The sequence below is a fragment of the Drosophila teissieri genome, chromosome 2L (genome assembly GCF_016746235.2).
Source record: "Drosophila teissieri strain GT53w chromosome 2L, Prin_Dtei_1.1, whole genome shotgun sequence".
Classification (NCBI taxonomy): Eukaryota; Metazoa; Arthropoda; class Insecta; order Diptera; family Drosophilidae; genus Drosophila; species Drosophila teissieri.
Genome location: NC_053029.1, coordinates 4,432,401 through 4,456,718, shown reverse-complemented (window position 1 = coordinate 4,456,718; position 24,318 = coordinate 4,432,401). Strand labels below are relative to the sequence as shown.

Below are 24,318 nucleotides of genomic sequence, written 5' to 3'. Positions count from 1 at the left end.
TCGTCAATGGGGAAGTCGCAGCTCTCTCGCTTTGTCCGCCGTTCAATTCAAATGCTGGCATACACTTGAATTAATCCGCGTGTGCGCGTGTGTGCGTGAGCGGTAGTGCGCATGGCGCATAGGTGTGCGTTGGCGTTCCGCTGCTCCGAAAACAGCTGACTGTAAACACACACAAAGGCGGACGGCCCAGTGGGAAATCCAGTGCGATTTGGGTTCAGCTGCACTTGGATTTGATGGAGCGAAACTCCCCAGGGCAGCAGAGGGGAGAGGGAGCGGGGTACACGGCGAAAAAAGCGGTTATTTTGTAATTAAATTAGGCAATTCCCCCTTTTTTTTAATAGAGGTTAGATCTAGAAAAACCAAATGGCAGTTGGCAGTACGCGCACGTTTTCAAACCATGTTCAGTCTAAAGTCTAGATCAGAAAAGCCCTGATAAACTTTTTATAGTAATCCGCCAGATTTCTCACACTGTAGTTGCTGGATATCCAGCTGAAGAGCTTCAGTGTTTTCGCTTACATTATTAGTCCGAGTGATAGCGAACTTTGAACCGCACGATCGCAGAACAAAGCACTTGGAAGCAAACAAAAACAATTGCGATTTCTTTGAAGAAACGCGAGGAGGGGCAAATGGAGAGGGGAGCTGATAGCAGCATGAGTAATTGTAATCCTCCCCCCAGTTTCCACATTTTCTCCCCCTATTTCATTGCATATCATATCTCAAACAAAGCCAAAACGTGATTCTATATTGCCAGCTCGAAGACTCGGGGAAAATGCGCAGTCGGGGGACCTTTAATCGCATCGACCTTAATAATAGTTTATTTTCATATCAGCCGCCAATTGTTTTTAGCTTCTATGCACATATTTAAATTGAGTGTCAGCTCTGATCGCAGCCTATATAGCACTACTAATATGTGAAACTGTTTGCAAGACTCAATTAGAAATATGTATATACCAAAGTGCCAATGGACGATAGCCAACTCGATTTCGGTTTCGGTTTCAATGGCTTCCATGGCAATGGGAATGCCCTGTTGGTCTGGAGTGTCATCGAGTCTTATCAGTTAATGGAATTGCCTTTCGCTGCGAGCCAAGTGCAGCTGCACTTTGCCGTAATGTAATGCGAATCTGGCAGGTACGTTTGGCCATTAAGCCAAGTTGGGTGCAAACTGCAGTGCATTCGCAGTACTTTCAGGTGTTTCTGCGGACTTAAAATCTGGAATCGCAACTATGGGCACCCAAAACAATTGTCAGTGCATAACCAAGTAATGGATAGCTGGCTATAAACGAATGCAACGTCAGTGGGTGGAAAACGTGCCAGACACACTGCTTTTGGGAGCTGTTAATAAACTCGGTTTCAAAAATGCCGCGGTGACTAATATTCAAATCTAGCCAACCGTAACGGAAAAGCTCACAAGCGCGAAAGCTGCATTTAAAACATAGCTTTCGAGTTAAGTTTTCGATTTCGAAAAAGCTTATTCCGAAAAGTGGTGCCCATAAGGCGGTTTATTTGAAATGAAGCCGAGGAATATTGGTCAGAGTTATAAGTTTAGAAATTCTCAATGATTGGGAATCCCAATATCGAAAGTACCATTCAATATGTTTCTTTTATTTGATTGTTTTATTTGGTTCTCGAATGCGGTTAGTTTGGCGTTACGATTAGTAGAGTTTATGGTACAGATAGCAGCTAGACGTATATTAAAAGTCAGATTTCCACGAACTGGTGGTGCACGTTGAACAACCTCCCACTTCCTTCCCTATCGTCTCCTCGTTTCACTGGCCAACATGGTTGCCGTCAAATCGCCAGCGGATCTGGAGCAATCCTCAGGTGGACTGGTGTACCTTGATGCTGTCCCGATCCCGATCCCGGTGATCCTGTTCGTCGCTGTCGCAGTCGCCGCTCTCGGCGGTGTCCTCATCCTCGCCGGCGGAGCTATCCTTGGCGAACAGGTGCCTTAGGCAGCTCCGCTTCACGTATAAAAAAGCGCACAGGGCGCAGAGCAGGAAGATGACGCCCACCGAACTGCCGATGATCAGGGCACGCATTTTACGCTGCGACGGCACATCGATGAGGAGCTCGTGGCTGGGCACCGATTGCTGGGTATCGGTGCCCACCGCCAGCACCTGCACCTTGAACAGCGTGTCCTCCTTGAGGTGGCGCAGCTGGTAGTAGTTGTCGAAGGTCTCCGCGTGGCCGATGAGGAAGTGCTCCGGCTCCTTCCACCAACGCACGGCGTACAGGCGCAGGCCCTCCAGTCCCTGGACGGGATGCTCCCAGTGGAGCAGCCAGCCCTGCTGGTTGCTAATGGCAGTGAGGTTCCAGGGCGCCCCCAGTCCCCCGGCTGGGGCTGTGACCTGACCCAGATCGTGTTGAAGCTGCTGGGCATCGAAGTCATCCGCTCTAATGGGCGAGGCTGCAAGAAAGGATATGTATCTTACATATTTATATTTTAATCCAGGGAAGGAAACAGAATCTTACGTAGCGTTTGGAAGCGGAACTGCTTGCTGAACATGCCGTCGCCGTATTTGTCCTGGCTGAGCACCATGAACTCGTACTCCTTGCCCGGCTGCAGATGCTGCACGGTCGCCTCCATCACCTTCTTGTCCAGCACGCGAAGGGTTCGCCATTCGGGAGCCTCCATGAGCCGGTACCACACAGTGTACTCCAAGTTGGGGCGCAGGTATCCTAACATAAAACAAACGGAGCTTAGAAACTATATACTTAAAGAGCTAATTGGACTGAGGCCTCAAGTTGACAGCTTGCATATCTGTGATGCAGGTGGCACATGATGGTTGCACACTAAGCCTCCGTTGCAGCCACGCGTACGAGCCCATCAACGAAATCCCCACACACACACACATACACACTCCATATCGAAGCATCTGGCCTGCGTCCATTTCCACACCCAATTACACCCGTTTTCTCACCTGGCTGCCAGCGTATGGTGATGCAGGTCTCCGTGCTGTTGGCCGTGAGATTGTACGGTGCCCGCGGCGCGATGTTCTCAATCATGAGCTCGGCCTCCGCCGTAATGGTGGCCGCCTCGTTGGTCGCCGAGCACTCGTATATTCCACGGTCCCCCTCCACCAGTCCCGCGATAGTCAGATTGCCGCCGCTGAGACTGAACCTGTCCGCCGGCAGCGGCTGCCCGTCTTTCTGCAAATTGGTCGGATGCGGAGTGAGTGAAGCAAGTGGAGTGTCAGGCCACCGGAGGCGAAATCGGAGTTACACCGGAAAATCAAAGGAAATCATATGAAATTAATCAATTGAGGGTTTTTATAGGGTATCAATTGGGAAATGTATGAGCTGAAAGCAGTAGCAGCTATACACCTAAGTTAAGTTTTTAAGGGCAACCAATCTTATGGCATTAATGGAATGGTAGAAAACGTTATTTGGATAGTATGCATATATACCACTTTTTGTACCACTTTTTCTCGCTGTGCACGGGGACAGGTAGTCCGTATGCATAATTAAAAATGCAATCAAGTGAGACTGCACGCTCTCCCCTTTTTTGGCATTACCATTTTTCAGCCGCCTTTCGCCATTCTATGCACTGCAAAATGACAGTGCGGAGAGCACATGGACAATATGAACCATATGGACAATATGGACAATGTGGACAATGTGGACACTATGGACTCACCCTGCTCCAGACAATGGAGGGCCGATTGTTTCCGTCCCGGTCGATGGCTTCGCAGGGCAGCTCGGCGGCCTCGCCCAGCTTCTGGATGTAGATGGCCTTGGGCGTGACGCTGAAGATGGGCGGCCGGAGCACAATCACGCTGATGACCGGCGATGGGCCGTCCGTGCCGAGGTCGTTGTAGGGCGTGCAGGTGTAGCTGCCGGCATGGTTCTCGTCCACCTTGGCGAAGAACAGGCTGCCGTTCATCTTGTAGAACACCCCAGGCACATTGTACGAGTCGAAGAGCAGGCCGTCCTTCTCCCAGCGCAAATTCTTCAGCGGCGGATTCGCCCGGAAGTGGCAGTCGAGCACGGCGGGCTGGCCGTACGGCAGGAAAACCTCCGGCGGGGCGTAAATCACCTTGGCCTTATCTGGGCACATTAAAGGGTATTATCAACATACATGTAATTTACAATTATTCCGAATTCCGACAATACCCACATTGTATGTTGAGAAAGGCCTTGGCCGTCTGCAGTTCGCCCTCGCTGTTGCGCACCTTGCACTCGTACTCGCCCAGGTCGCTCATCATGGTGGGATCGATGCTGAGGCTGCCGTCGGGACCCGTGTAGGATCTGCGCACCAGATCCTGCACCTCCTGCAGCAGCACCCCGTCCTTGTACCACGAGGCCTGCGAGTTCTCCGGATTCTTCTTCACGCAGTGGAAGAAGGCGGTCTGTCCCTCCTGGATGGTCTGGTTCACCGGCGGAATGCGGATGAGGGAGCCACCCTGGACGGCCAGGTGGTAGGCGGTGCCATTGTTGCGCACCGAGGGCGAGCGATTGGGGAAGCTAACCTGGCAGTGGTACCAGCCCTGGTCCGATTCCCGGATGGCGGTCAGATTGACGGAGGCGCGTCCCAATTCCGGATGGTTCTCGACCAGGTGCAGTCGGCCATTAAAGAGCTCATTGGTGGAGGTCTCCTGCTCGTACCAGGTGAAGATCTTCTTGCTCTGCGGGCGAGGCAATGTGCATAGTTTGTGTGAGAACATACCAACCATAAAATTGCAACTGAGAATTGCAACTCTGGCGTGCAACATATACCTAGATACAAAATTGTCCCTGCTTGGCAGTGATTTTGCTGCGCCATCTCGGCTGCAATTGTAGTTATAAATCATGAGCAATGCGGAATCTATATGGAGTGTGCGCCCACGCACACTCGCTCTGTAACCGTTGGTGTGTGCGACGTGTGTGCGATTGTTTATGCCCCCCTCCCCCGATTTCTCCCCCATTTCCCCCCCATGCACCATTATCATTTTCGCAAACTCCCGCTGTGTCCCCACAACAGAGCCACCCATTCTCCCCCAGCCACCCCAGCTACCCATTTTGCCGTAACCATGATGGTGACGTAGCACAGCGGTGGGCCCCCAAAAACCCCACAAGAATATAACAATAACCATGGGCGTGTGGAGTGTGGCGAGGGGGGGCGATGCCGGAAGGGGTGTGGCACCCATGCCGCTACTTTGTTGACAAATTTAAATGGGCTCACGTGGCGCGGTGCACTTGAAGTGCTCAATGCTAGCTCGCCCCTGAAATGGGATTCGAATTTAATTCAGCACATTTTAGTATTCAAGACCAAAAAGAGATGCTAGTTCACCAGCTGCCATATATATAGTGGTCTATATTCGAGTTATAGTGAGCTATCATAATAATTAGGTCGATGACGAACTAATGCATCAAGTTATTATTCAAATACCACTTCATTTTGGATTTGTGAAAAACAAATCAGTTTGATGCGCTGAAAAACCAGTCAGCTATTCAAAGTTAGGGATTTAAAATGCAATAACTCGGTTAAGCATCTAGCTGCAGGGAATATCTTGTGGATGCCACACTCCAAATTATCACACAAAAATGCGCGTAAAGAGTTCTAAGCTGGCCAATAGATTATGGCCTGGTAAATGGATAATAATTCAATTCGAAAGCTGTTTTTTTTTTGTTTAAGCTTTAGCTTCTTTGCCTTTAGCTGTTTTTTTGCCTGGTGGCATATTAAATTATTTTTATTTTAATTAATGCTGAATATATTTGTCAATATTTATTAAATATACGGCCTGGCAATTATGCTCGTGCATAGGCAAAAAAAAGTAGGAAGAACAAAAAAAACGCCTGGCAAAATTATAATAATGGCATGCGAGTAAACAGCATGTGTTTGCGTTGCATCATATGGCAAAGAGTCGGGTAAAAAAAAGCGCGTTAAGCTTAAATTATTTAAATGCAATTGAATCTGCTGCGGTCGCTGGCCGCTCTTCTAATTGCTCTTGCACACACATTTTTATGCTCGCTTTGTTTGCGCACTTGACTTTCGTCTATGTATAGATGCTATAGTATAGTATACCATAGTATATAGATATATGGCATATAGATTGTTGCATTTGTTTGGCTCTAGGACTGTCACACCCCATAAGCCGCATGCTAGGGATTCAGCTTTCCCGGTTATTGATAGCCAGCGACCGCAGAAAGGCAGCTGTGCAATGGGATATGGGCTGCGTTTAATTGTGTGCCGCTCCAGCATCGGATGCAGTGCGGGTGTCAGTTGATCTATTGACATTAGGTTTGTGCTTTAATTGAGATCGGTATGGAAGATGATGATGATGCACCGTGCGGCATCAATGTCACCCAACCACCCACATGGCATCACCCGTAATCGCACTCGTAGGTAGACAGCCGCCTTGAGTAGATTATGATGCACTCAAGATCCGCCCAGTCCGTCCTGCGATTTGCAAACTCATGGTGATGATGATGGTGATGACTATGATTATGTGCAGTACACCCAACTGTGTGGCAAGTGTCGTCTGCCGCCGCACACACATCTATCAGCATTATCTAACCAATTACAAACGTAACTTGATTTATCCGGTGATTTTGCCGTCGTTGTGGCGCGAAAATATGCAGCCCAGCCTCGCAGTGGCCGTGAAAGTCGCTCGGCAATATAGAATACGGAATAAATATATGCATGGTATATATGCATAGTACACTCGTAGTACTAACTTGCCATAAATCAGACAGATTATGCATATTAGCGCGCACTCTAATACCGCGTACCGCGAATATTTGTTTAATTACCCGCCATTCCGTAGAGTGGAGCGAAAACCCCTTCCGAAGCCCATTTTGCAGCGCAATTAAAGTAGTAGTAGTGTATCTATCAAAATGACATCATGACCCGCTGACCGAGTGGACAAAAAGGCAGAGGAGCACAATGGAAAAACGGGGAGTGACCAGTGGCCGCCGAGGAAAGCGGAACAATATCAGAAAAAGAGCAAATTAAGTTAGTCAGCTAAGTAGGCAAAAGCATAAGCGGTGCCAACATGGGGCATCGAGGGTTAAGGGGGTCAGATGTGGACAGTTGATGGCCACTGATGACGGGCGTGTGCGATGAATGGCAATTCACTCGATTTAAACACTAACGCGCGCGCGGAACATATTTGTATCTGAAACTCGCACTGATTGTCTGTGGGAGGGGAAGGGGGCCGATTGCGATGAATTTGCAATTGAATTAAATTGCATTACTCACAGTTGTCAACAAAATGCCAGCCATTCAATTCGATTGAATCCAATTGAAATTGATTTCAACTGGTCCACTTGCCCCGCCGTCTTTGATGTCACACTTCACATTGACACTCTACACTCTACGCTTTTTGCGATTTGTTTTCCTTTTTTTTTGCCTCGTTGCCATCTGTGCTGGTAATTTAAAGTGTTTGACGATACTGAAATCAGCGCTCGGTGCCTCAAATTTAATTTAAATGCAGCACTGCATGGACTGCAGGCGGGCGAGGGCAGGGACTCGACCAGGATGCAACCCGATCGACGGCATGTGGTTGCGCTTTAATTAGTAGCCAAGGGCGGGACCCACCACCAGCTCCCAGCACCCAGCTTCCAGCTCCCAGCTCCCAAGCCCCCCAGCCACCAACACAGCCACCTTGGTCACCCCGTGCTCCGCGGGAATCGAGGATGGGGAGCCACCCCACTGGCACGACGATTGCATTTTCTGCGATGCGATGCACTGCTCAAAAACAATGCACATTGCAGCAGTGAATACCGATGTTAAATGATTAGCAATCAAAGCTAAATAATAATATTTCAAATAATTAGGAATAACCTACTTAAAGTATTATTAAACTTATTGTTAAATTAAAAAAATTTAACATTAAGCGCTTTTATAAAGCCCTGCTTTAATACCAAATAAAAAATGCATTTTTGGAATCCCTGGGAATTATAAAGAATTTCGTTGAATTGAAATTTAAATCGCACAAAAAACGGTATAAAATATTTTGTTAAATTAAACGGATACAAATGCAAGGATATAGGGATTTTGCATTTTTTCCTTTAATTCCTTATTTAAATTCGCACACTTTTTATGCGATTTGGCCACCGGGATTCTCGCAGTGGGGTCGTAAAGTCTGGCCCTTTTAATGAATGTGGGAGCCGCGTTCCATGCTGCGCTCCACCAGCAGCAGCGTCCAGCAGACGCAATTAAGGCTAACCAAGCATTCCGGACGGGCCCTGGTCAGTCAGTCAGTCAGTCACTCCGTCCGTCCGTCCGTGGTTCGTATTCCGGGGGTTCGGAGTCCGGGGATCGGGGTGCGGGGTACGAGCCACCTACGTGTCTGATAAATTAATAATTTCGACAATTTCATTTAAGAACTGCGTGCGCGTCGGCGTGAGCCATAAATAACTGAGTGGGCAGCACAGATAAAAAAAAGAAGAAAAACACTAGTCTTTATTTACATTTCTCGCAGCTTTTTGTGGCGTAAGTAATATTAAATAATAACATTGGCATGTTATGCACTCTTTCTGATAATCACTTCATATCCTTAAACGACACCAAAGAACAAACTTACATCCTTGCTCCAGTGCACCAGGTAGGGAATGGGCGCATCGAAGGGAAAGTCGATGTTGCAGTTGAAGACCACGTGGGAGCCCACCTTGGCCTCCAGGTTGGTGGGTCGCCTGTGATCCCGGACAGCGCTCGTGCAGGATATGCTCATTGAGAAGATGATCGCCAGCAGAGCGAGTAGCGCGGATCCGGATTGCCGGAATGTTCTGCTGCGTTTCGCTGGCATTTCGATGTATGTATGATCTATGTACTCTTGGCGATTCTCACTGGCTGCACTTGTTTCACACACGCGCGGTGTCTTGCATAATGTTTCCGCGTTGCCGGAATGCAGAAAATCAAATTAAAATCCAGCCCCGAAATCAGGTCAATTGGGGGCCCAAACGAAGCGCAGCCTCTCACGCGGAATTCGGAATTTTTCTAAGGCGCACGAAACCCGATCCCTTGTTTACTATATCTTTGTGCGCAGTTCCGTTTTTAGTTCAGGTTTTGTATGACATAGTATAGTATATTGTAGGGTGTGCGGTGCGGTGGCAGCTATGTTGTGGCTCGATTTCGCGGGTCGCGTTCTGAACTGAGCGGCTGGAGAAGCGCTACTGAATGCCGAGTCCGAATCGAGATCAGACTGCAGAACGAGTGACAGATTAGGCCGAGCTTTTGTGCTGATATATATGCTGCACGGAAAGAATGTGGTGGCTCGTTTGATTGAGTGCCAAAATGATGTACTGAACGGGAAGCTGTGAGTACCAGATATTATTCCGGCTCATGTGAGACATACTCGTTATCAGCATGGAAAAGTATATGCTGAACTGAATAATGTCTTATTTCTTTCTGTGTAGCACACTGTAAAGCATTTCTATGCTGCTGAGCAGCGATGATGATGATCCTCTCTCTTCTCTCGCCTGCCAAACGTTTGACTGCAGTTGACATTTGACACACGCCCACGCCAGCTGCCTTGATGGGGTCTCCTTTGTCTGGAGCGCGTCTCCCCCACAATTCGCTTTCGCAGACGTTTATTCACTTAAGTAATTAGCCGATCGCCAAAGTGTTGCAGCTATTGCAATTGGCCTCCAGAGTGAACTATCAACTATCCCAGCGGCAAAAGGCGAAGATTAGGCCATTTTCGCCATTGATTCCCATATATGGGAATTCACACACTGAGAAACGGGGTCAATCGCTCCTACTAGTCGGATATATCCAGTGTGCATCCGAATTGTACGGAATTTGTGTGAATTTCATTACTTTAATTGCCCCAATGCCAGCGACGTCTTCAGGTTGGCCACGCTGGCGTATGAGTGATATTCTTGTGTGCAAGCAAAGGGGCATCAATTAAGCCCAACTTCCGGGATATTTTAGATACATATGTAGTACATAGATGGACGGGGCAATGAAAACACAGGTTTACGCTTTTATTTGATCAATTTCAAGTTTTGTATTTTTATTTGTTTTTGTTTGGTTTTTCGTTTGTTTGTTTGTTTTTTTTTTTGCATTGTTTTGTAAGTTTTATTTGTTTAAAAATTTTGTTCATTTTGCTAATTTCTCTTTATAATTGTGTGTCTGTATTAATTACAATATATTTCGTTCTAAACTGATTTATCCTTGTACGATTTATATATGCTGAATTGGAATTGCAGTGGGAAGAGGTCTAGAAAGTGAAAAGTGAAAGGTGAAAAGTGAAAAGTGTGAGTGTTGGCGGGCAGGGAGAAGTGAGGCGAAAGTTGGTAAGTTGATGTGTTTGGGGAAATGGTTTGCGAAATGGTCGTCGAAGTGGAAGGAGGTGCAAAAGAATATAGATTCCCATTCTTATAATTCTGTATTTTTGTTTTTTTTTCTTTTGATAGTTCCTATGTTTGTTCATTTCATTTGAGTCGAATCGAATCGAGTTGAGTCGAAAAGTTAACTGGCGCACCTTGTCCAAAAATCAAAGTGGCAGACTAAAGCGTTAGATTTACTTAACTTAGTTTTTAATGTATTCCTCTTACTTAATGTACATGCCGTGTAATCCAGTATCTATATCCATATATATACGTACCGCATATACATTATACATTATACTCGTACATGCACTCGTATAAATAATCATATATGTATCTATTTGCCTTAAAGTCCTGCGCCTAACATCGCTCAATTAAAATTCAATTTATGCTGTCATTTCGCAATTTTGCAATTATTCGCTTGCGCTTTTCTCACTTCGTTCGCTTGCCATTAATGCTCAGTTAATTAATTAATTTATTTCGTTCTAGTTAAACGCTTTATGTGTTCGCGTGTATGTGTGTCAGTGTGGGAGTGTTCTCAGTGTGTGTGTGTGAAAGAGTCGGTGTCCTAGGCATTACAAAAAACAACTTATTTACTTGAATACCCTCAACATTTACAAAATACATGCAACACAACTCGAGTTTCCCTCGCATCTCAGAACTGTTATCCTAGTTTATCTCAATTTAAGTGCGATTTTCTCTCTGTGGCTTTGAAGCGCAACAAGCACCGAACTTTAAGTCCAACTCCTGGGGATAATCCCATCTGATCTGGTTAGGACTTAATGGTGGCGCTTGAAGGATTGGACAGACGGACAGGCAGACAGACGGGCTCATATATTTTGTGGGTCGATATTAGAAATGAAAGTGGGGCTGTGCAGTCGAAGGCAAAAAGAAATGCTTGAGATCATTAGTCGGTTGATTCGTAGTTGATTTCTTGATTTGTTTCGCGCTCCAACCGTCCCCTGAATAGTGTTATCGTAATCGTTATTATCGTTACATTATCAGTATCATTATCGTTATCGTTATCTTTATCGCTTTCGGTATCATATTATATCTGTATATGCTCTGTAATTTACACAAGTTATACACACTCGCGGTCTTCTCGCACCTCTCGCTCTGGCAGTGTTTTGGCGTCAAGTTGTGTCAAACCATCAATCCGTACAAGTTGATCTTTAGACATGTTTATCGGTAATCGGTAATCGTTAATCAATTATCGTTAATCGTTTATCGTTAACAAGTACTTAAAAAACAGAAACGCCTCGCCTCCTCAAACTCGTTAAACTAAGCTGCATCCGGGGAGCTGTCTCTTACACAACTGACCTATAACCTAAGACCAAATATCATCGCTCTCGGGAACCCAGGAAACTACCTTTTCTCTTCTTCTCTCTTGGGGATCTCGGTTCGCATCGGGGGATCCTCTGCTCTATCTATCGTTTATATTGACGTAGTCTTGGGCTGTGAGTTAAACCGGAAAGAATAGCCTATCAACGCTTTGTTTTCGGGGTTCCTATCATTTTCATACGTTTTTTTGTTTTTAGTTTTTTGTTTTGTGTTTCTTTTTTTTTTTTTTTGCTTTTGGGTTAATAAATATTTGTTCGAGTTAATTATCGTGTGTAGGTCAACAGTAAACATATATGCAGCAGTTATATTTCATTTAATTTTCGTTAAACTGTATTTGTTTTCATCTCGCTTTTCGCTTTTGCATTTCGCATTTATTTGCTTTGTAGGTTTCTTGTCGTTAAATAATTTAATTATGAAACAATTTCTCTATATGTGGTTTTAATTACTTTTAGCGCATTTATTTTTAAGTCGTCGCCACTTCGATCATCTCTGCTCTAGTTGTTAACAACTAAATGCTTAACAGCTAGCATATTCCGTATTAATTTAGTTTAGTTGTAATGTAACATAATTTAGGCTTACGCTTGTGGATTGTTAATTAATGTTTAATGTTTAATGTTTAATGCTCAATGTTTAACATATCTCGATCTGTGTTTTACGTTAAGTATCAATATCTAATACACTCGTAAATAATAGTTAATTGTAATTGTAATTTGTTCTTTGCATATGTCGTCAAACAATGTTTGCTCCATTTACTTGCGTTAAATGTCAATTTTACGTTTATCGATTTTGTAATAATATGTTGCTATAATTGCTATAGTTGTTAAATATTATACTTAAACTGCTGGGCGCTCTCCTCCCCTCTCCAGCCCCCAAACTATATATGTACACAGCTTTCGTCTCGTTTAAATCTACTAATTGTTTCTGGCTTCTAAGTGTTTTGTTTCGTTTTCTCCTTTCTTTATTTTTATTTTTTGTTTTTTGTGATTTTTCTGGGTGTGAGTTTGCAGGGGGCCAATCTTTTAAAGTTCATCTGTGAATTGGGGGGCCTGATCCAATATCATATCGCGTCTGATTGCCTCTGGGAATCGCTGCTCTCCAACTCTGTCGTCATATATCGATGGATCTGCTTCTCTGTGGGCGTTCCTATGGGCGTGGCTGTGGGCGTGGCTTTAGGCGTGGGTGTGGCTAAATGGCTCAATTAAATGCTCCATTGGCTCAGCAAACGCTCTCCATTTGCTGCATGGCCTGGCGCTTGCGGTAGGCATAGAACTCCTCCCTCATGGCCTGCAGTCGCACCTCGACGTTGTCGTAGCGTGGCAGCTGAGCTGGCAGAGATCGTTGCTTCCTGGCCCCTCCGGCGTAGGGGGCGTGGCTGTGCAGCAGACTGCCACTGAGGGGACCCAGCGTGTGGTGGTGGTAGGGATGGGTGTCTATGTGCAGGTTGAGATCTTCGCGCAGCATGCTGGATGCACTCGGCGTGGGCGTGGCCGGATCGAACTCGTAGTGCCCATCCACACTGCCCACGTCCACGGGACACGGCGCCTTCGGTAGATTGCTGTCCGTGGCCGCGTTCAGTCTTGAGATCATCTCCAGCCAGTGGGCCATCGTGTACGGTGGCGTTGTGGCCCTGGGATACGAGTACGACCCATGTGGCGTCTGTCCCTGGGCCTGCTGTCCGCCAAAGTAGCCCGAATGCTTCGGCGGCGATGGTGGTGCTCTGTACGGCGGCAGCAATCGCCATTCACTGGTGCTGCCCGGGTGATTGGAGGTGTTCTTCGAGCCAAAACCACTCGAACTGGAACGGGATTCGGGCGAGGCCTCGAGACCGCCGGGGTGCATGGAGTTGCGCAGGTTTAGATTGAGTTGCGGCAGAGGAGAGAGCATCTCGTGCTGCTGCTGCCGGTTGCTGAAGAGCCGGGAGTGATGGCGTGGATACCAGCGGGTGCGGGGGCGATAGCTGGCCTGCGACTGGTAGTAGCTCCTCCACGACGGCGGCGACGGCAGCTGGAGCGGCACAAAGTGATCCTCCAGCGGATGCTGCTTCTGCTGCTGCTGCCGGCGCGTCTCCTCCTGAATGGTTCTCAGCGAGGGCAGCTCCTGGGAGTAGTATCTATACCGGCTGCTCAGATTGTGCGCCGAACGTTCCGCGGAGTTCGGGGGATACACGGTGCTCAGGTCGCTGAAGTGGGTGGGATAGGCGCCACTGCCGCCGCTGGAGAGCAAGAGCTGCTGATGATGTGGCTGCAGATGCTGGGGCGAGCTGGAGAATATCCTGGAGATCCTTGAGGGCGTGTAGAGCTGCTGCTGCTGCTGACTCAGGCTGCCACTAATCGTGTTTATGTGCAGTGGCCTACTTCTATCCGCATTGCCGTACAAATTATTGCTGCTGGTGTAGGGACGCAGCACATTCTGGTAGCGGGCACCTGTCACCGCCTCGTCGAAGTAGGATTGCGGATTGGGCGGCACGGCCGATTGCTTGGCCCCGATCTTCAGCAGACCCTGCAGGAAGCCCCTGGCCGAGTCCGCCGCCGACTGCAGGCTCAGCTGACTGGAGGAGGCCACCAGGGGACGACGCCACGAAGCACGAGCTGTGATGAAGTTGCGCCGCGAGAGAAATCCACCATCGTCGCTGGAGGATTTCTGGGATACGTTGCTGTTTCGCCGCTCGAAGAGCCCGCCGTCCACCACATCCACGTTCCCAGACTCCAGGGTCTGCTGCGAGTATCCCAGTTTTGAGACCCCCTCCACATCCAGCACAAAGCGTCCGTCGAGGCTCCGCTGGATGCGGCTTACGGAACGCCTGCGTCCTCCGGCCCCGTCGTCCTCATCGCCATCCTCGAGATTGGGCGAACTGTAGATGGAGTGGCAGTTGGTGCAGCGATCAGGTGGCCAGATCCAGTGGAGTATGGCAATGAGAATGGCGGTTAGACTTGATATTCGGGTTTGTTTGTACCTGTATGGTTAAGGAGAAAGCGGTTTAATGGGTGCATATAAAGGATAAGTATAGAATAAAACTCAATCCAATAAAAGTTGAATAAAATAAGTAAAATGAAAAAGACATGCTTGCATACAGTTTTATATTGGTTTCAATTAACTGAAAACTTTATCATTGCTTCAACATATTTGAAGATGAATTAAAAGAAGCACCTAATTCACACAGAAATAAGGAACTCAAAACTAAACAGAAAGGGAAACGAAGAAAATCACTTAACAGAAGTCAACTGAACTGAAGAGAACTTTGTTTAAGTTTGAGAAAAGTTTGCTTACGATTTTGATTATGACAGGATGGACCTGGAACTATAAAAACGCTTTCATAATCACGGTAATGTTCAGTATTGCTATGGAGCGATAGTAGATCGGTGGAACGTGCACGGCGGTTGCCAATCAGTGTGAAATGGGTAGACAGATAGATGACAACGTTACAGATACGGATACAGATTCAAATTCAGTTTCAGATACAGATACAGTTTCAGATTAGGTTGGCAGTGGGGCGGCGGAGGGAATTTGGAGTTAGATAATGCAGATGCAAAAGGGCATACTTACTTTTTTAAAGGCACTTGACCAGAGGAAATTGAGCCCGTACTGCGATTGTGCAAATGATGATTATTGGCGGCAATGTTACGAGCGTCCGTTATCCTGCAAGCTACCATGTTGAACTCTGCAAACGTATAATTTCTAAAATTAATTTGGCGTGCAGCGTGAGCCGTCCAATCCGGTAAATAAAATACCCGTACACCGTACGTATAGCTACCAAGCACACACACTCTATATACACACACGACGTTCACGGGTTATATCTCTATCTCTATGTCTATGCATATGCATATATATCTACTACGGTGCTCTCTACATATAGACGTATATAAATGCGATTACGCTCTTTTCGAAATTCTGCTCAAATCGAGGACAGACTGGCGCGCATAACGCCGATGTTTATTTGCATTTTGCCGGGGACGTGGCGTAATTAAGGTCCTGCAGAGAGAAAGGTCTTTCACATGGTTGGAACTGTGATTTTGGGTTAATATGTATGAAATGCCATGATTGTAACACGTCGGGTGCCACGGAAATCCCCAGGTTTTCAAAATCACTAATGAGTGCGTCCGAAAGTATGCAGTAAAATGCTGTATCTTTGTATCTTTGTATCTCCGTCATGCCACATACAAAATATAGTACTGTCTGCGTTTAAAAACAGCTGGAGATTTAACTATTTTAATTTGTTTAATTGGTAATTAGCGAGTTTAGTTAGACTCTTTCTCTCTGTGCACCTGGTCACGTTGATTAGGCCAATTTGCATGCCAGCATCGTCAGATTACACACTCTTGTTGTTTCAGTTGTCGTGGCTAATAAGTTTAGATTGTTTAAATTCTAGCAGTTACTGGGCTACTAAACACTCGCCAGTTAGCAGATAACAGTTGCCATTCACCATTTACCAGTTAGCAGTTAGCAGTTAGATGACTACGATTAAACTATGTTGTTGGTTAGTTTCATTCGATTGGGGTTACATTGCAATTACATGTGTGGAGCAGGAGGAGGCGTCAATTAGTGAACCAGTGGGCCAATTTCGCGGAGTTTGGGTAATTGAACGGCGACTACGGGGTCGTGGAATAACAATGCCAGCTAAATCGAAACCTAATGCTCCTTGATGACAAACTAAATCGAATAAGTCGAAGGGGAACCCCCACATACATATATACGGCTATATGCGAAAACTTGGCCTCACAGCAGACAACATATAGCATATAGACACCCAACGAGGTGCACGTATACACAGCCGTGTGCTCTTCGCAGTATTTTATTTAGGATCTGGCTTCGAATGGTTGGGAAAAAAACAATGACACGTGAAATGGCTTTTAAATGGTCAAGTTGCGAATTGTGCCAACGGAAAAGAGATAGAGAGAGCGATACTAGAACTGAACTTGAATGCAAATCGAAAACCAAATATTGCTGATTATATGGGGGAATTATGGGGATGCAAAAACAAACTCAGGATAAGCGACAAAAAAATACTTTTTGCCCAAGTACAAGTGATTCACACAAGAAAAAAACAAAAAGTGTTCGAGAAGTTGTGTTTTTGTTTGGCCTTTTTCTCATGTTTTGCTTGGCAGTGCTTGTGTTTTTTTTTATATTTTGGGTAATTATGAAATCTGTGAGCTCTGGAATGTGTGGGGTGCTTGAGAAATATATATGTATAAATATATATATGCGAGAAAGTGCAGCAGTATCTGAACGATCTGCCCGAGAAGAGAGGCACTGACAACTTGAGACCCGAGCATTGCGGATTGTTAGTGGAATGCAGATGCTTAATCGATGGTTGTGGTGATGTCAGTGTTGGTTAGTTGGTTGTTGGTTCTTGATTGGTTGTTTGGTTGGTTTATTGGTTGGTTAGTTGGTTGGTTGGTTGGTTGGTGGGGTTGGTGGTGGGAACTCGTCTGAAAATAACCTTTAGTTGTCAGTACTCAGGATCTGTGGTACACGACATCGACTTAAAATGATTGCAAAAACTTACCCTTGCTTGCATCGATGTTGGGGTTTTTTTAGGGGGTCTTACTATGCGCATTACTCATATATTTTACTTGGCCCGGTCGCTCCGCCCTTTGACTGCCCAACCCGGACCCCAAAGGATATATACTCGTATAGTTAAAGGCAGGTAATCAGGACCACCTGTTTGAGGTCCCGAAAGTTGGGCGGACAAGGGCGGATTTGAACCGGATATAACCGATCAATTGGCGACGCGATCATTTTATGTTTCGGATTCGGTTTTCTAGTTTCGAATGCTCTATCATCGACTTGGTTTGTGGGCCTTATTTTACCAACTTTGTGCGTGAATTGTTTACAAAAAACGTCTGCCCAGTATTGCGCTATATAAATGGTCGATCGCCATGTATATAGATGATGTAGGTCTATGCTCTGTGCTGAAAATGCCTTTATCTGTCATGAACTCAGCCCTGGGCAGAAACAACGACGATTTGGCCAAGAACATGCTTGTAAATGGTTTGTAGATAAAGGCATTTCTACCATCAGCGTTATCAGCTTGTCACATTTACATATATTATTACCGCATTTACGTTAATCTATCGTAATGTGTTTACCACAGCATGAAAAGCAAAAAAAAATTGAGGATAAAATTGAGAACAATGTGTTCTGTATAGAATACTTCATCATATTTCACAGCTAATGGGCTGCATTGATTTAAAAAATTCGCAATTTCCCTGCTCATTGTATACGTTTCTTCTTCATTATTTTTTTCCGTGTTGTGTAAGTGTGTGGGGGGAACGGGGGGTCTCGGAAAGTATACATAAATAATTGATTTAAACAACGCAACATTAATTAATCCACTTAAAATACAGTTTAAAGCAAAAACCATAACAAAAAGCAGAGACAGAGGTTCGATATGGTCGGTTTTGTTTCGGTTTGGCATGGCTCGGTCATTATTATTCGGTCCGGGTTTGATTCGATTGCATTAAAGCCAGCGGGCGTCAAATAATGGATGTCCTGGTCATACTGGATGTCCTCTGGACCTGGCATTTTCAATTTCCGCTCTCTGGTAACTTTGGCCGGGAGAAACATACTGATTGGCGAAAGGGGTTTTCCCCGGGAAAAAGGCGGGGACAGAGCTTAATCGATGGCGTTTGGCATCTTCGCTTAATGCTTAACTAAAGTGGCAACAACTAGTAATATGTTCATGCGATGAATTCGAAAACAAACAGGCTGCAAAGCGCTATGAAGCCAGATTGAGTTTACAGAAATAATATGGGCATATGGGCCCAATGATACGAACAGAAGGCTTAAGTAATGGAATGCAAACAAAACGGATAATTTCAGGGGGCGAGGTCTGGAGGCCAATTTTCAACCAAGATCTGGGGGAAGTCACTTTTGTCTACGGAAATGGATAGATGGGACCAAGGGGGGGTATTTGGGCCCGGATAAAGAGAAACTCAGAGCTAATGAAATCAAGAATTAGAATACAGAATTGAGAATTCAGAATTCAGAAAATAAGGATAACCAAATCAAGAGAAGCGAACCAAAATCCAATTAGTATGTAAATATATATATACAGAGATTTTTCAGCAACTTTTGCCAAATTGTAACTCAATTTTACTTGCACAACTACAACGAAAACGTACAAATCATACAGATTTCTCAGACAGGCATAATTTATGGAGAATTTCATATCAAATGCCTCAGCGGCTCAGAAATTTTGTCAAATATTTTACTTTGGGCAAACAAACGATTTCGTATGCAAATTCCAATGTGCTGTTGTTGCCGAACAAACCAATCTTTCCAAACTGAACGGGAAACGGAAGTGGCTTTCTTAAAGGGGCTGCCATGGCCCAAGCAAAACTCATAAAGCACAGCAAATAACGATTATCGGTAATCAGTTCAAAGTTATCGATAATTGGATGGCCTCTGCCGTCGGAAACTCGCAATGTAGGTACATACTCAATAATTAATGGCTGTTAGTTAGTTAGTTAGTTAGTAAGTTAGTATTATATATTCGTATCTATAACGATAATGGTTTCGGTTCGGTTTTGGGTTCGGGCTCGCGTTCGCCAACAACAAGAACATCGTCATCGATTATTACGATTACTGTTACGATTATTAAAGATATTAGTATCGCACGGATCGGTATCGGTACATCTATATCGTTAGCATTATCATTAGCATTAGCAAGTTGTGATTGTCATCAAAAACCATTTCAAGTGTGTGTGTTAGCTTTAGCCTCAGTGTTACCTTTTTCCTGTTTTCGTCGTTTACGTTTATTGCAAATTTTTACGGCACAAACCGATAAAATGATCGCAACAATAAAAAACAGGATGCCCCCAACGACGCCGGCGGTAATCGCCTTGTGCTTGACACGTGCCGGCACAGGGAACTTCACCTCGTCGCTGGACTCGTACGACTTCTCCGAGTTGGCCAGCACCCGGAAGTAGTAGGTCCTGCCGCCCACCAGGTTCTTCACCAGATACTGCGTCTCCTCCGGCCGGATTTGTCCCCGGTTGAGTGTCTTCCACTGCGCATCCGTCCGGTACTTGATGGTGTAGAACTTGACGATGTGCGCCCGCTCCAGCGGCGACTGCCACGTGATGAGGAACCCATTGGAGACCTCCGTCACGGACACGTTCCTAGGCGGTCCTGGCTTGGGACCTAGTTTTGTTTAAGGGGTGGTGCGAGAATGGGTGGTAGAGAAAAAAACGATCCATTAGTAGGTACACAGAAAAGAGATTGAAATGGGGTTTGGCCCTGCCTTGTTTTCCAGTCAGCAATTTAAACCATTTTCAATTGCCAACAACGTACAAAGGTGAAATCCGACAACGAAGTATGCGTACATTGAAATCAATTACGGGAGCTATTCACTCATAAATCGTTAAATTCGTTTCGAAAGGCCTCTTGCTTTTATTCGCCCAATTGGCTTCAATCATTTAACCCTTAGCGTTTAACTATTTGTTTTTTCCCCTCTTGAAAGAAGTGTTATTTTCAGTGTACGCTTGTTAAATCGTTTGCATTATTTTTGATTTATTTGCATTTCATTTCATGCCTTGTTTGTTTGCGCCCAGGATTTTCCACTGCCTTTTTGTTACCTTCTGTCGCTACGCTTTTCCAATTGTCTCTCAAAAAAGGAGCCCCCTACTTAAAAGATGATCAAATTAAATATTGCCTGAAAGCGCTAAGCAAATACATTTAATTATAATAATTACTACACTTTGTTACTTTTCGCAATATCTGCGAAAAGTGGCGCAGTGTAAGTGTCGCCCCTTTCTGTGTTAGGCGATTTTATTTATTTCATTTTTGGCTACGCTTAAAAGCTTTATGAAAATTCCATTTGGCTTTTTGCAACTCTTGGCAACCTTTTCCTTTCCTTTTTTGCACCATGCATTTATTCATGACAAAGAGTCCCGGCTGTGAGGGGATTGACAAAAACACATTTTAATTAGCATACACACATAAAACTTTCCATTTTCGTTCTCGCATTTGAATACTTGTGGGTCCCCAACTTCCGTTCGTGTTTGCAAATGGCAAGAGTGGCAAAAAAAATACAAAAAAACAGAAGGATACTACACAAGGATACTGCTGAGTGCATGCAAACGAATTATAGGCATAGGATAACCTGAATTCCCCGTACGCTTGTCAGGACCTCCTGATTGGAGAACTCCTGCTGGATGCAATTAACTGCCAGTCTCGATGGAATTTCGGCGCTCTAGACCGTAGACTCTAGATTCTGGTTTCTGTATTCGGCTTGTCGCACATGCAAATGCAAATTAAAACTGCTTGGAGAAATACACAATATGTCATGTAAATGGCGCTCGATTCGTGGTAGCTCCCAATGGCGCTTATGAAATTTCGAAACAGCATAAAACGATGTGTGTGTTTATGGAAAGTGTGCGTTTGTATCAGATGAGCTGACGGTGCGAATGGGAGGATGTTTCGCCATTTTCGGGGATTTCCCCCAAACAACACACCCCACGTGCGGAAAATAAGTGCAAGCCATTTATTGCGACGATGGTGCTAACGAAAAATGCCACGCTCATTATGTATGTATGTATGTTAATTAAAAATGCTTTTAAAGAGCCCTCGCGGGATTTGAAAGCGCATACTCCTCGCACTCGCATATATCAAAAGTTGATTATGCGAATGGGGCAGAAATGAGCAGCGAGTGTCTGAGGCACTGGCAACCCTTTAATTCTCGGGCCGCATAAAAAATGTGTGCAGATTTGACATAACATAAACGAGACAAGTGACAAACATAAAAAGCAAAATGGCCCGGGAAAAGCGGAAAAGCGGCTGGGAAAAAAGGCCTAAATGAGATGGGTAGACGGTAGCAGACGGACGGACTGTAAAAATGTCAAGGGTAAAGTCGGGGGTACAAAAGGCACAGGGCGTCGTCGCACGGTTAAATGTTATTTATGACTGCAGCTGTGGGGATCGGGGACTCAAATGTTTCAGGGGATTCAGGGGAGGGTTCATGGTGACCCGCAGTAAATCTGCAGTCCGCTTGCAGGAATTACTAGCTGTTTCACAAGACAGAGACATTACTTGAGCGCCACTTGGCAGGGAAAATAAAAATATGGGAGACGTAATGCAGGGCAGCACTGATGTAGGTTGTTCAGTTAAGTTCTAGGTGTTTCGATTTGTAGTGGACAAGTTTTTAAAAAACATTACTAGTTAATACAGATAATAAGAGAAGCTGAAGCTATTTTACACACTGCTCTTTGACACACTAGAGACTTAACTAGAACACTCCAACATCGCTTTAGGTAATGATGTTCAATACGAGTACCTTTGACTCTCAATTTGGGCGGCGAATAAACTAGAGTGCCACGCGAGTCGGTGTGAAAGTAAATGTCAAAATAGGCTAAGAGGTCTGCAAATAAATGAGAAACACAAAACACGAAACACAAAATTCAAATTCAAATTCAAATGCAAATTTAACATGAAATCAAATCAAGTCGAGTAAATAATTAAAGCTAAAGTGTGCAAAAAAGGGTGAAGTGCGTGTTTGGAAAATTGAAAGAAAGTGCAATCCAAGTACCGAAAGTTGTGCTAACTACGGGGTCACAGTTCTCAAAGGTCAGAGGCCGCCTCCTCAGCGAAAGAATCTCAATCGCTCGCCAACGAGTCCTCGATTAGTTTACCTTGATCGAATGCAAATTCGAAATCCCCTTGCCTAGAACAGAGAAAAACTCGCACGGCAACCGGAACCTTGCCGTAATTATGACAGTGAAATGCATTGAATATTCATAAGTGCACATGTGTGTGTACATATGTGTGGGCTTTCGTTTATAATCAGCCTTGACATGCATTTTCTCTGGTTAGATTTGCATCCTGCGCCCGCTGGGTATGCCAAGTGGTTGGGTTCTAGGTTGATTCGCGGGATTAGGCAGTTGACAAAGAGTCAATATTCCGCAGTGCATTGCAAGGAAAACCTTTCGATTAGGAAAACCTTTCGAAGTGAAAGAAATATATATATTTTTACCACTGCTTAATTCTTAGGGTTTATCTATACTCTTCTTGGGCATGTCCTATGTTTATCTATTTAATCTATTATCTATCTACTAACAAATTTTGATTGTTATTACATTAAATATGATGATTATAGCTGCTTAATTCAACAATTCTACAACTTTGCAACTATGTAGTTCTATGCTAAACCTTGCCTTTTTATAGGGTATCCCCCGTTTTATGTATCTGCGACTTAATTCTCCGAATGTCAGGATGTCAGGGCAGAAATGTTGCAAATGCTGAAGCAGTGCGCTGCCTGCTGCTCGCATTGTTGTTATTAATTTTTAAGCGCTGCGCCGTATGGATAAAACAGCAGGCAAAGCAGCACGCACCGCCCTGCACCACCCACTTTAGTTTGGTGGGTGGGGGGAGGTGGTGTATGGCGGGGTGGCAGTGGGTGGTTCAGCGGTGAATGGTGAATGTGAGCAAGTGCCACCGTCAGCGGGTCTACGTGGCGTATGAAAATTTCTCGACATAAACAAATGCGGCACGAACGCACACACACACACGCAGTCACTCACTCTCGCACACACACAGAGTGATGCACTAGTGTTTGTGTGTGTGTGTGAGTGGGCGAATGGTTTACCGTTGATGTTTTATGCAGGATTTAAAATAAAGGAAATATTTTAAGAAAAATAAAGCGGCGACCAAGGAGCACAAACGAAAATAAATGCCAAAGGAAGTACAATTTCTGCGAGGCGTTTGCTTTAGCTGCTGTTCTTGTTTTAGTTGCTGTTACTGTTCTGTTTCTGTTTCTGGTTATTGTTCTTGTGTTTGTTGTTGCTGGAGTTTACTGGGCTGCTGAGGATGAAATGAGGCGGTGGGTGGTGGGTGGGATGGGCGATGTTGGTGGGCGGTCAGATGGGCGGTGGCATTGGATGGTTCTTGTAGTGGGTAGGTGTTTCGTTACAAGCGCCAAAAAAAGGTACACACGTACACGAAATCCAGGGTTGCATTACACAACACGGCGCACATTTGCCGCCAGAGTTGCCGCCTTTTTGTTTTATTTTTTTCGTTTTTGTTTTTCGCTGCCAGTGCTTCGTCCTTGTTGTTATTTGATATTTTGTAGCGTTCTTCCTTATTTTTCAAACCTACGCGTGCGCCAAACACGTATACGCACTGTGATACACGCACACACAAGTAAATTAAATACGCTAAATGGGGGAAAACATTTATTTGTGTGTGTGTGTGTGAGAGCGAGTGGAGGGGGATTACATACACATACATAAATACAGGAGGTGAAACTACATACACAACCAAGGGGGAGCGAGAGGGACAGAGCGAGCCAGGATAAAATTAACTATTATCGCAAAGCGGTTGGAAAAACACGCGGCAACGTCGACAAAGGCATTCAAATTGCCGCACCTACGGCGCCCCGCACAAGGGGCGGCAGGATCTAGCGGGGGGCGTGGCAGGCGTGCTTGTTAAATGTGCCTCGGCATTTGGTAATATGGTTGTTTAAATTACGCTCTCTCGTGGAGCAGGGAGCAGGGGCAGGGGCAGGGGCAGGAAGTGGTGTTCGAAGTGGGACGGAGAGTGGGAGTTGGAGAGTTGGGGAAATGGGCGTTGTCATATCGACCGCACACACAACCTGCAAGACACGGACAACAAACACACACAGCACACAGTTGTAAAAACAGTTCAATTAATTTAAATAATTAAATGCGGGGCCAAACTGTTTTAATTACGCACACACGCGAACGCAGATCAACGCAGATAGTCCTC

The 24,318-nt window shown here is 45.2% G+C and overlaps 2 protein-coding genes across 7 annotated transcripts in view; both read right to left on the bottom strand.

The window, feature by feature from the left end:
• Positions 1–1,627: 1,627 nt before the first annotated feature.
• On the bottom strand, positions 1,628–9,083 carry LOC122622593 (protein borderless). Its single transcript, XM_043801172.1, has 6 exons — positions 8,508–9,083; positions 4,118–4,625; positions 3,638–4,047; positions 2,922–3,150; positions 2,473–2,679; positions 1,628–2,407 (listed from the first exon to the last, which is right to left on the bottom strand). The coding sequence occupies exons 1-6, from the start codon at positions 8,727–8,729 to the stop codon at positions 1,818–1,820; spliced, it is 2,166 nt and encodes a 721-aa protein (XP_043657107.1). The 5' UTR covers positions 8,730–9,083; the 3' UTR covers positions 1,628–1,817.
• An 875-nt stretch (positions 9,084–9,958) lies between these two features.
• Positions 9,959–24,318, bottom strand: part of LOC122611773 (protein turtle) — a 41,885-nt gene continuing 27,525 nt past the window's right edge. For 2 of the 6 annotated variants that reach the window (XR_006325552.1, XR_006325554.1), the window contains 4 exons: positions 19,327–19,740; positions 15,139–15,270; positions 14,863–14,892; positions 14,409–14,548 (listed from right to left, as the gene is read on the bottom strand). Coding sequence is in view for 3 of the 6 variants with exons in the window: in XM_043785077.1 (XP_043641012.1) it covers positions 12,811–14,548; positions 15,139–15,253; positions 19,327–19,740 (2,267 nt within the window). In the remaining 3 variants the exon portion in view is untranslated. Of the gene's footprint in view, positions 14,549–14,862; positions 14,934–15,138; positions 19,741–24,318 lie in introns of those variants that run through there. The other 4 variants (XM_043785076.1, XM_043785075.1, XR_006325553.1 and 1 more) reach the window with 3 other exon arrangements.

Bases quoted from the DNA above. Each gene is read 5' to 3' on its own strand.
- LOC122622593 (XM_043801172.1), bottom strand. From the start codon at position 8,729: ATGCCAGCGAAACGCAGCAGAACATTCCGGCAATCCGGATCCGCGCTA. The intron at 4,626-8,507 runs GTAAGTTTGTTC...CCTCGCCCGCAG, and splicing joins TGGTGCACTGGAGCAAGGAT to AGCAAGAAGATCTTCACCTG. The intron at 4,048-4,117 runs GTGGGTATTGTC...TAATGTGCCCAG, and splicing joins GGCCTTTCTCAACATACAAT to ATAAGGCCAAGGTGATTTAC.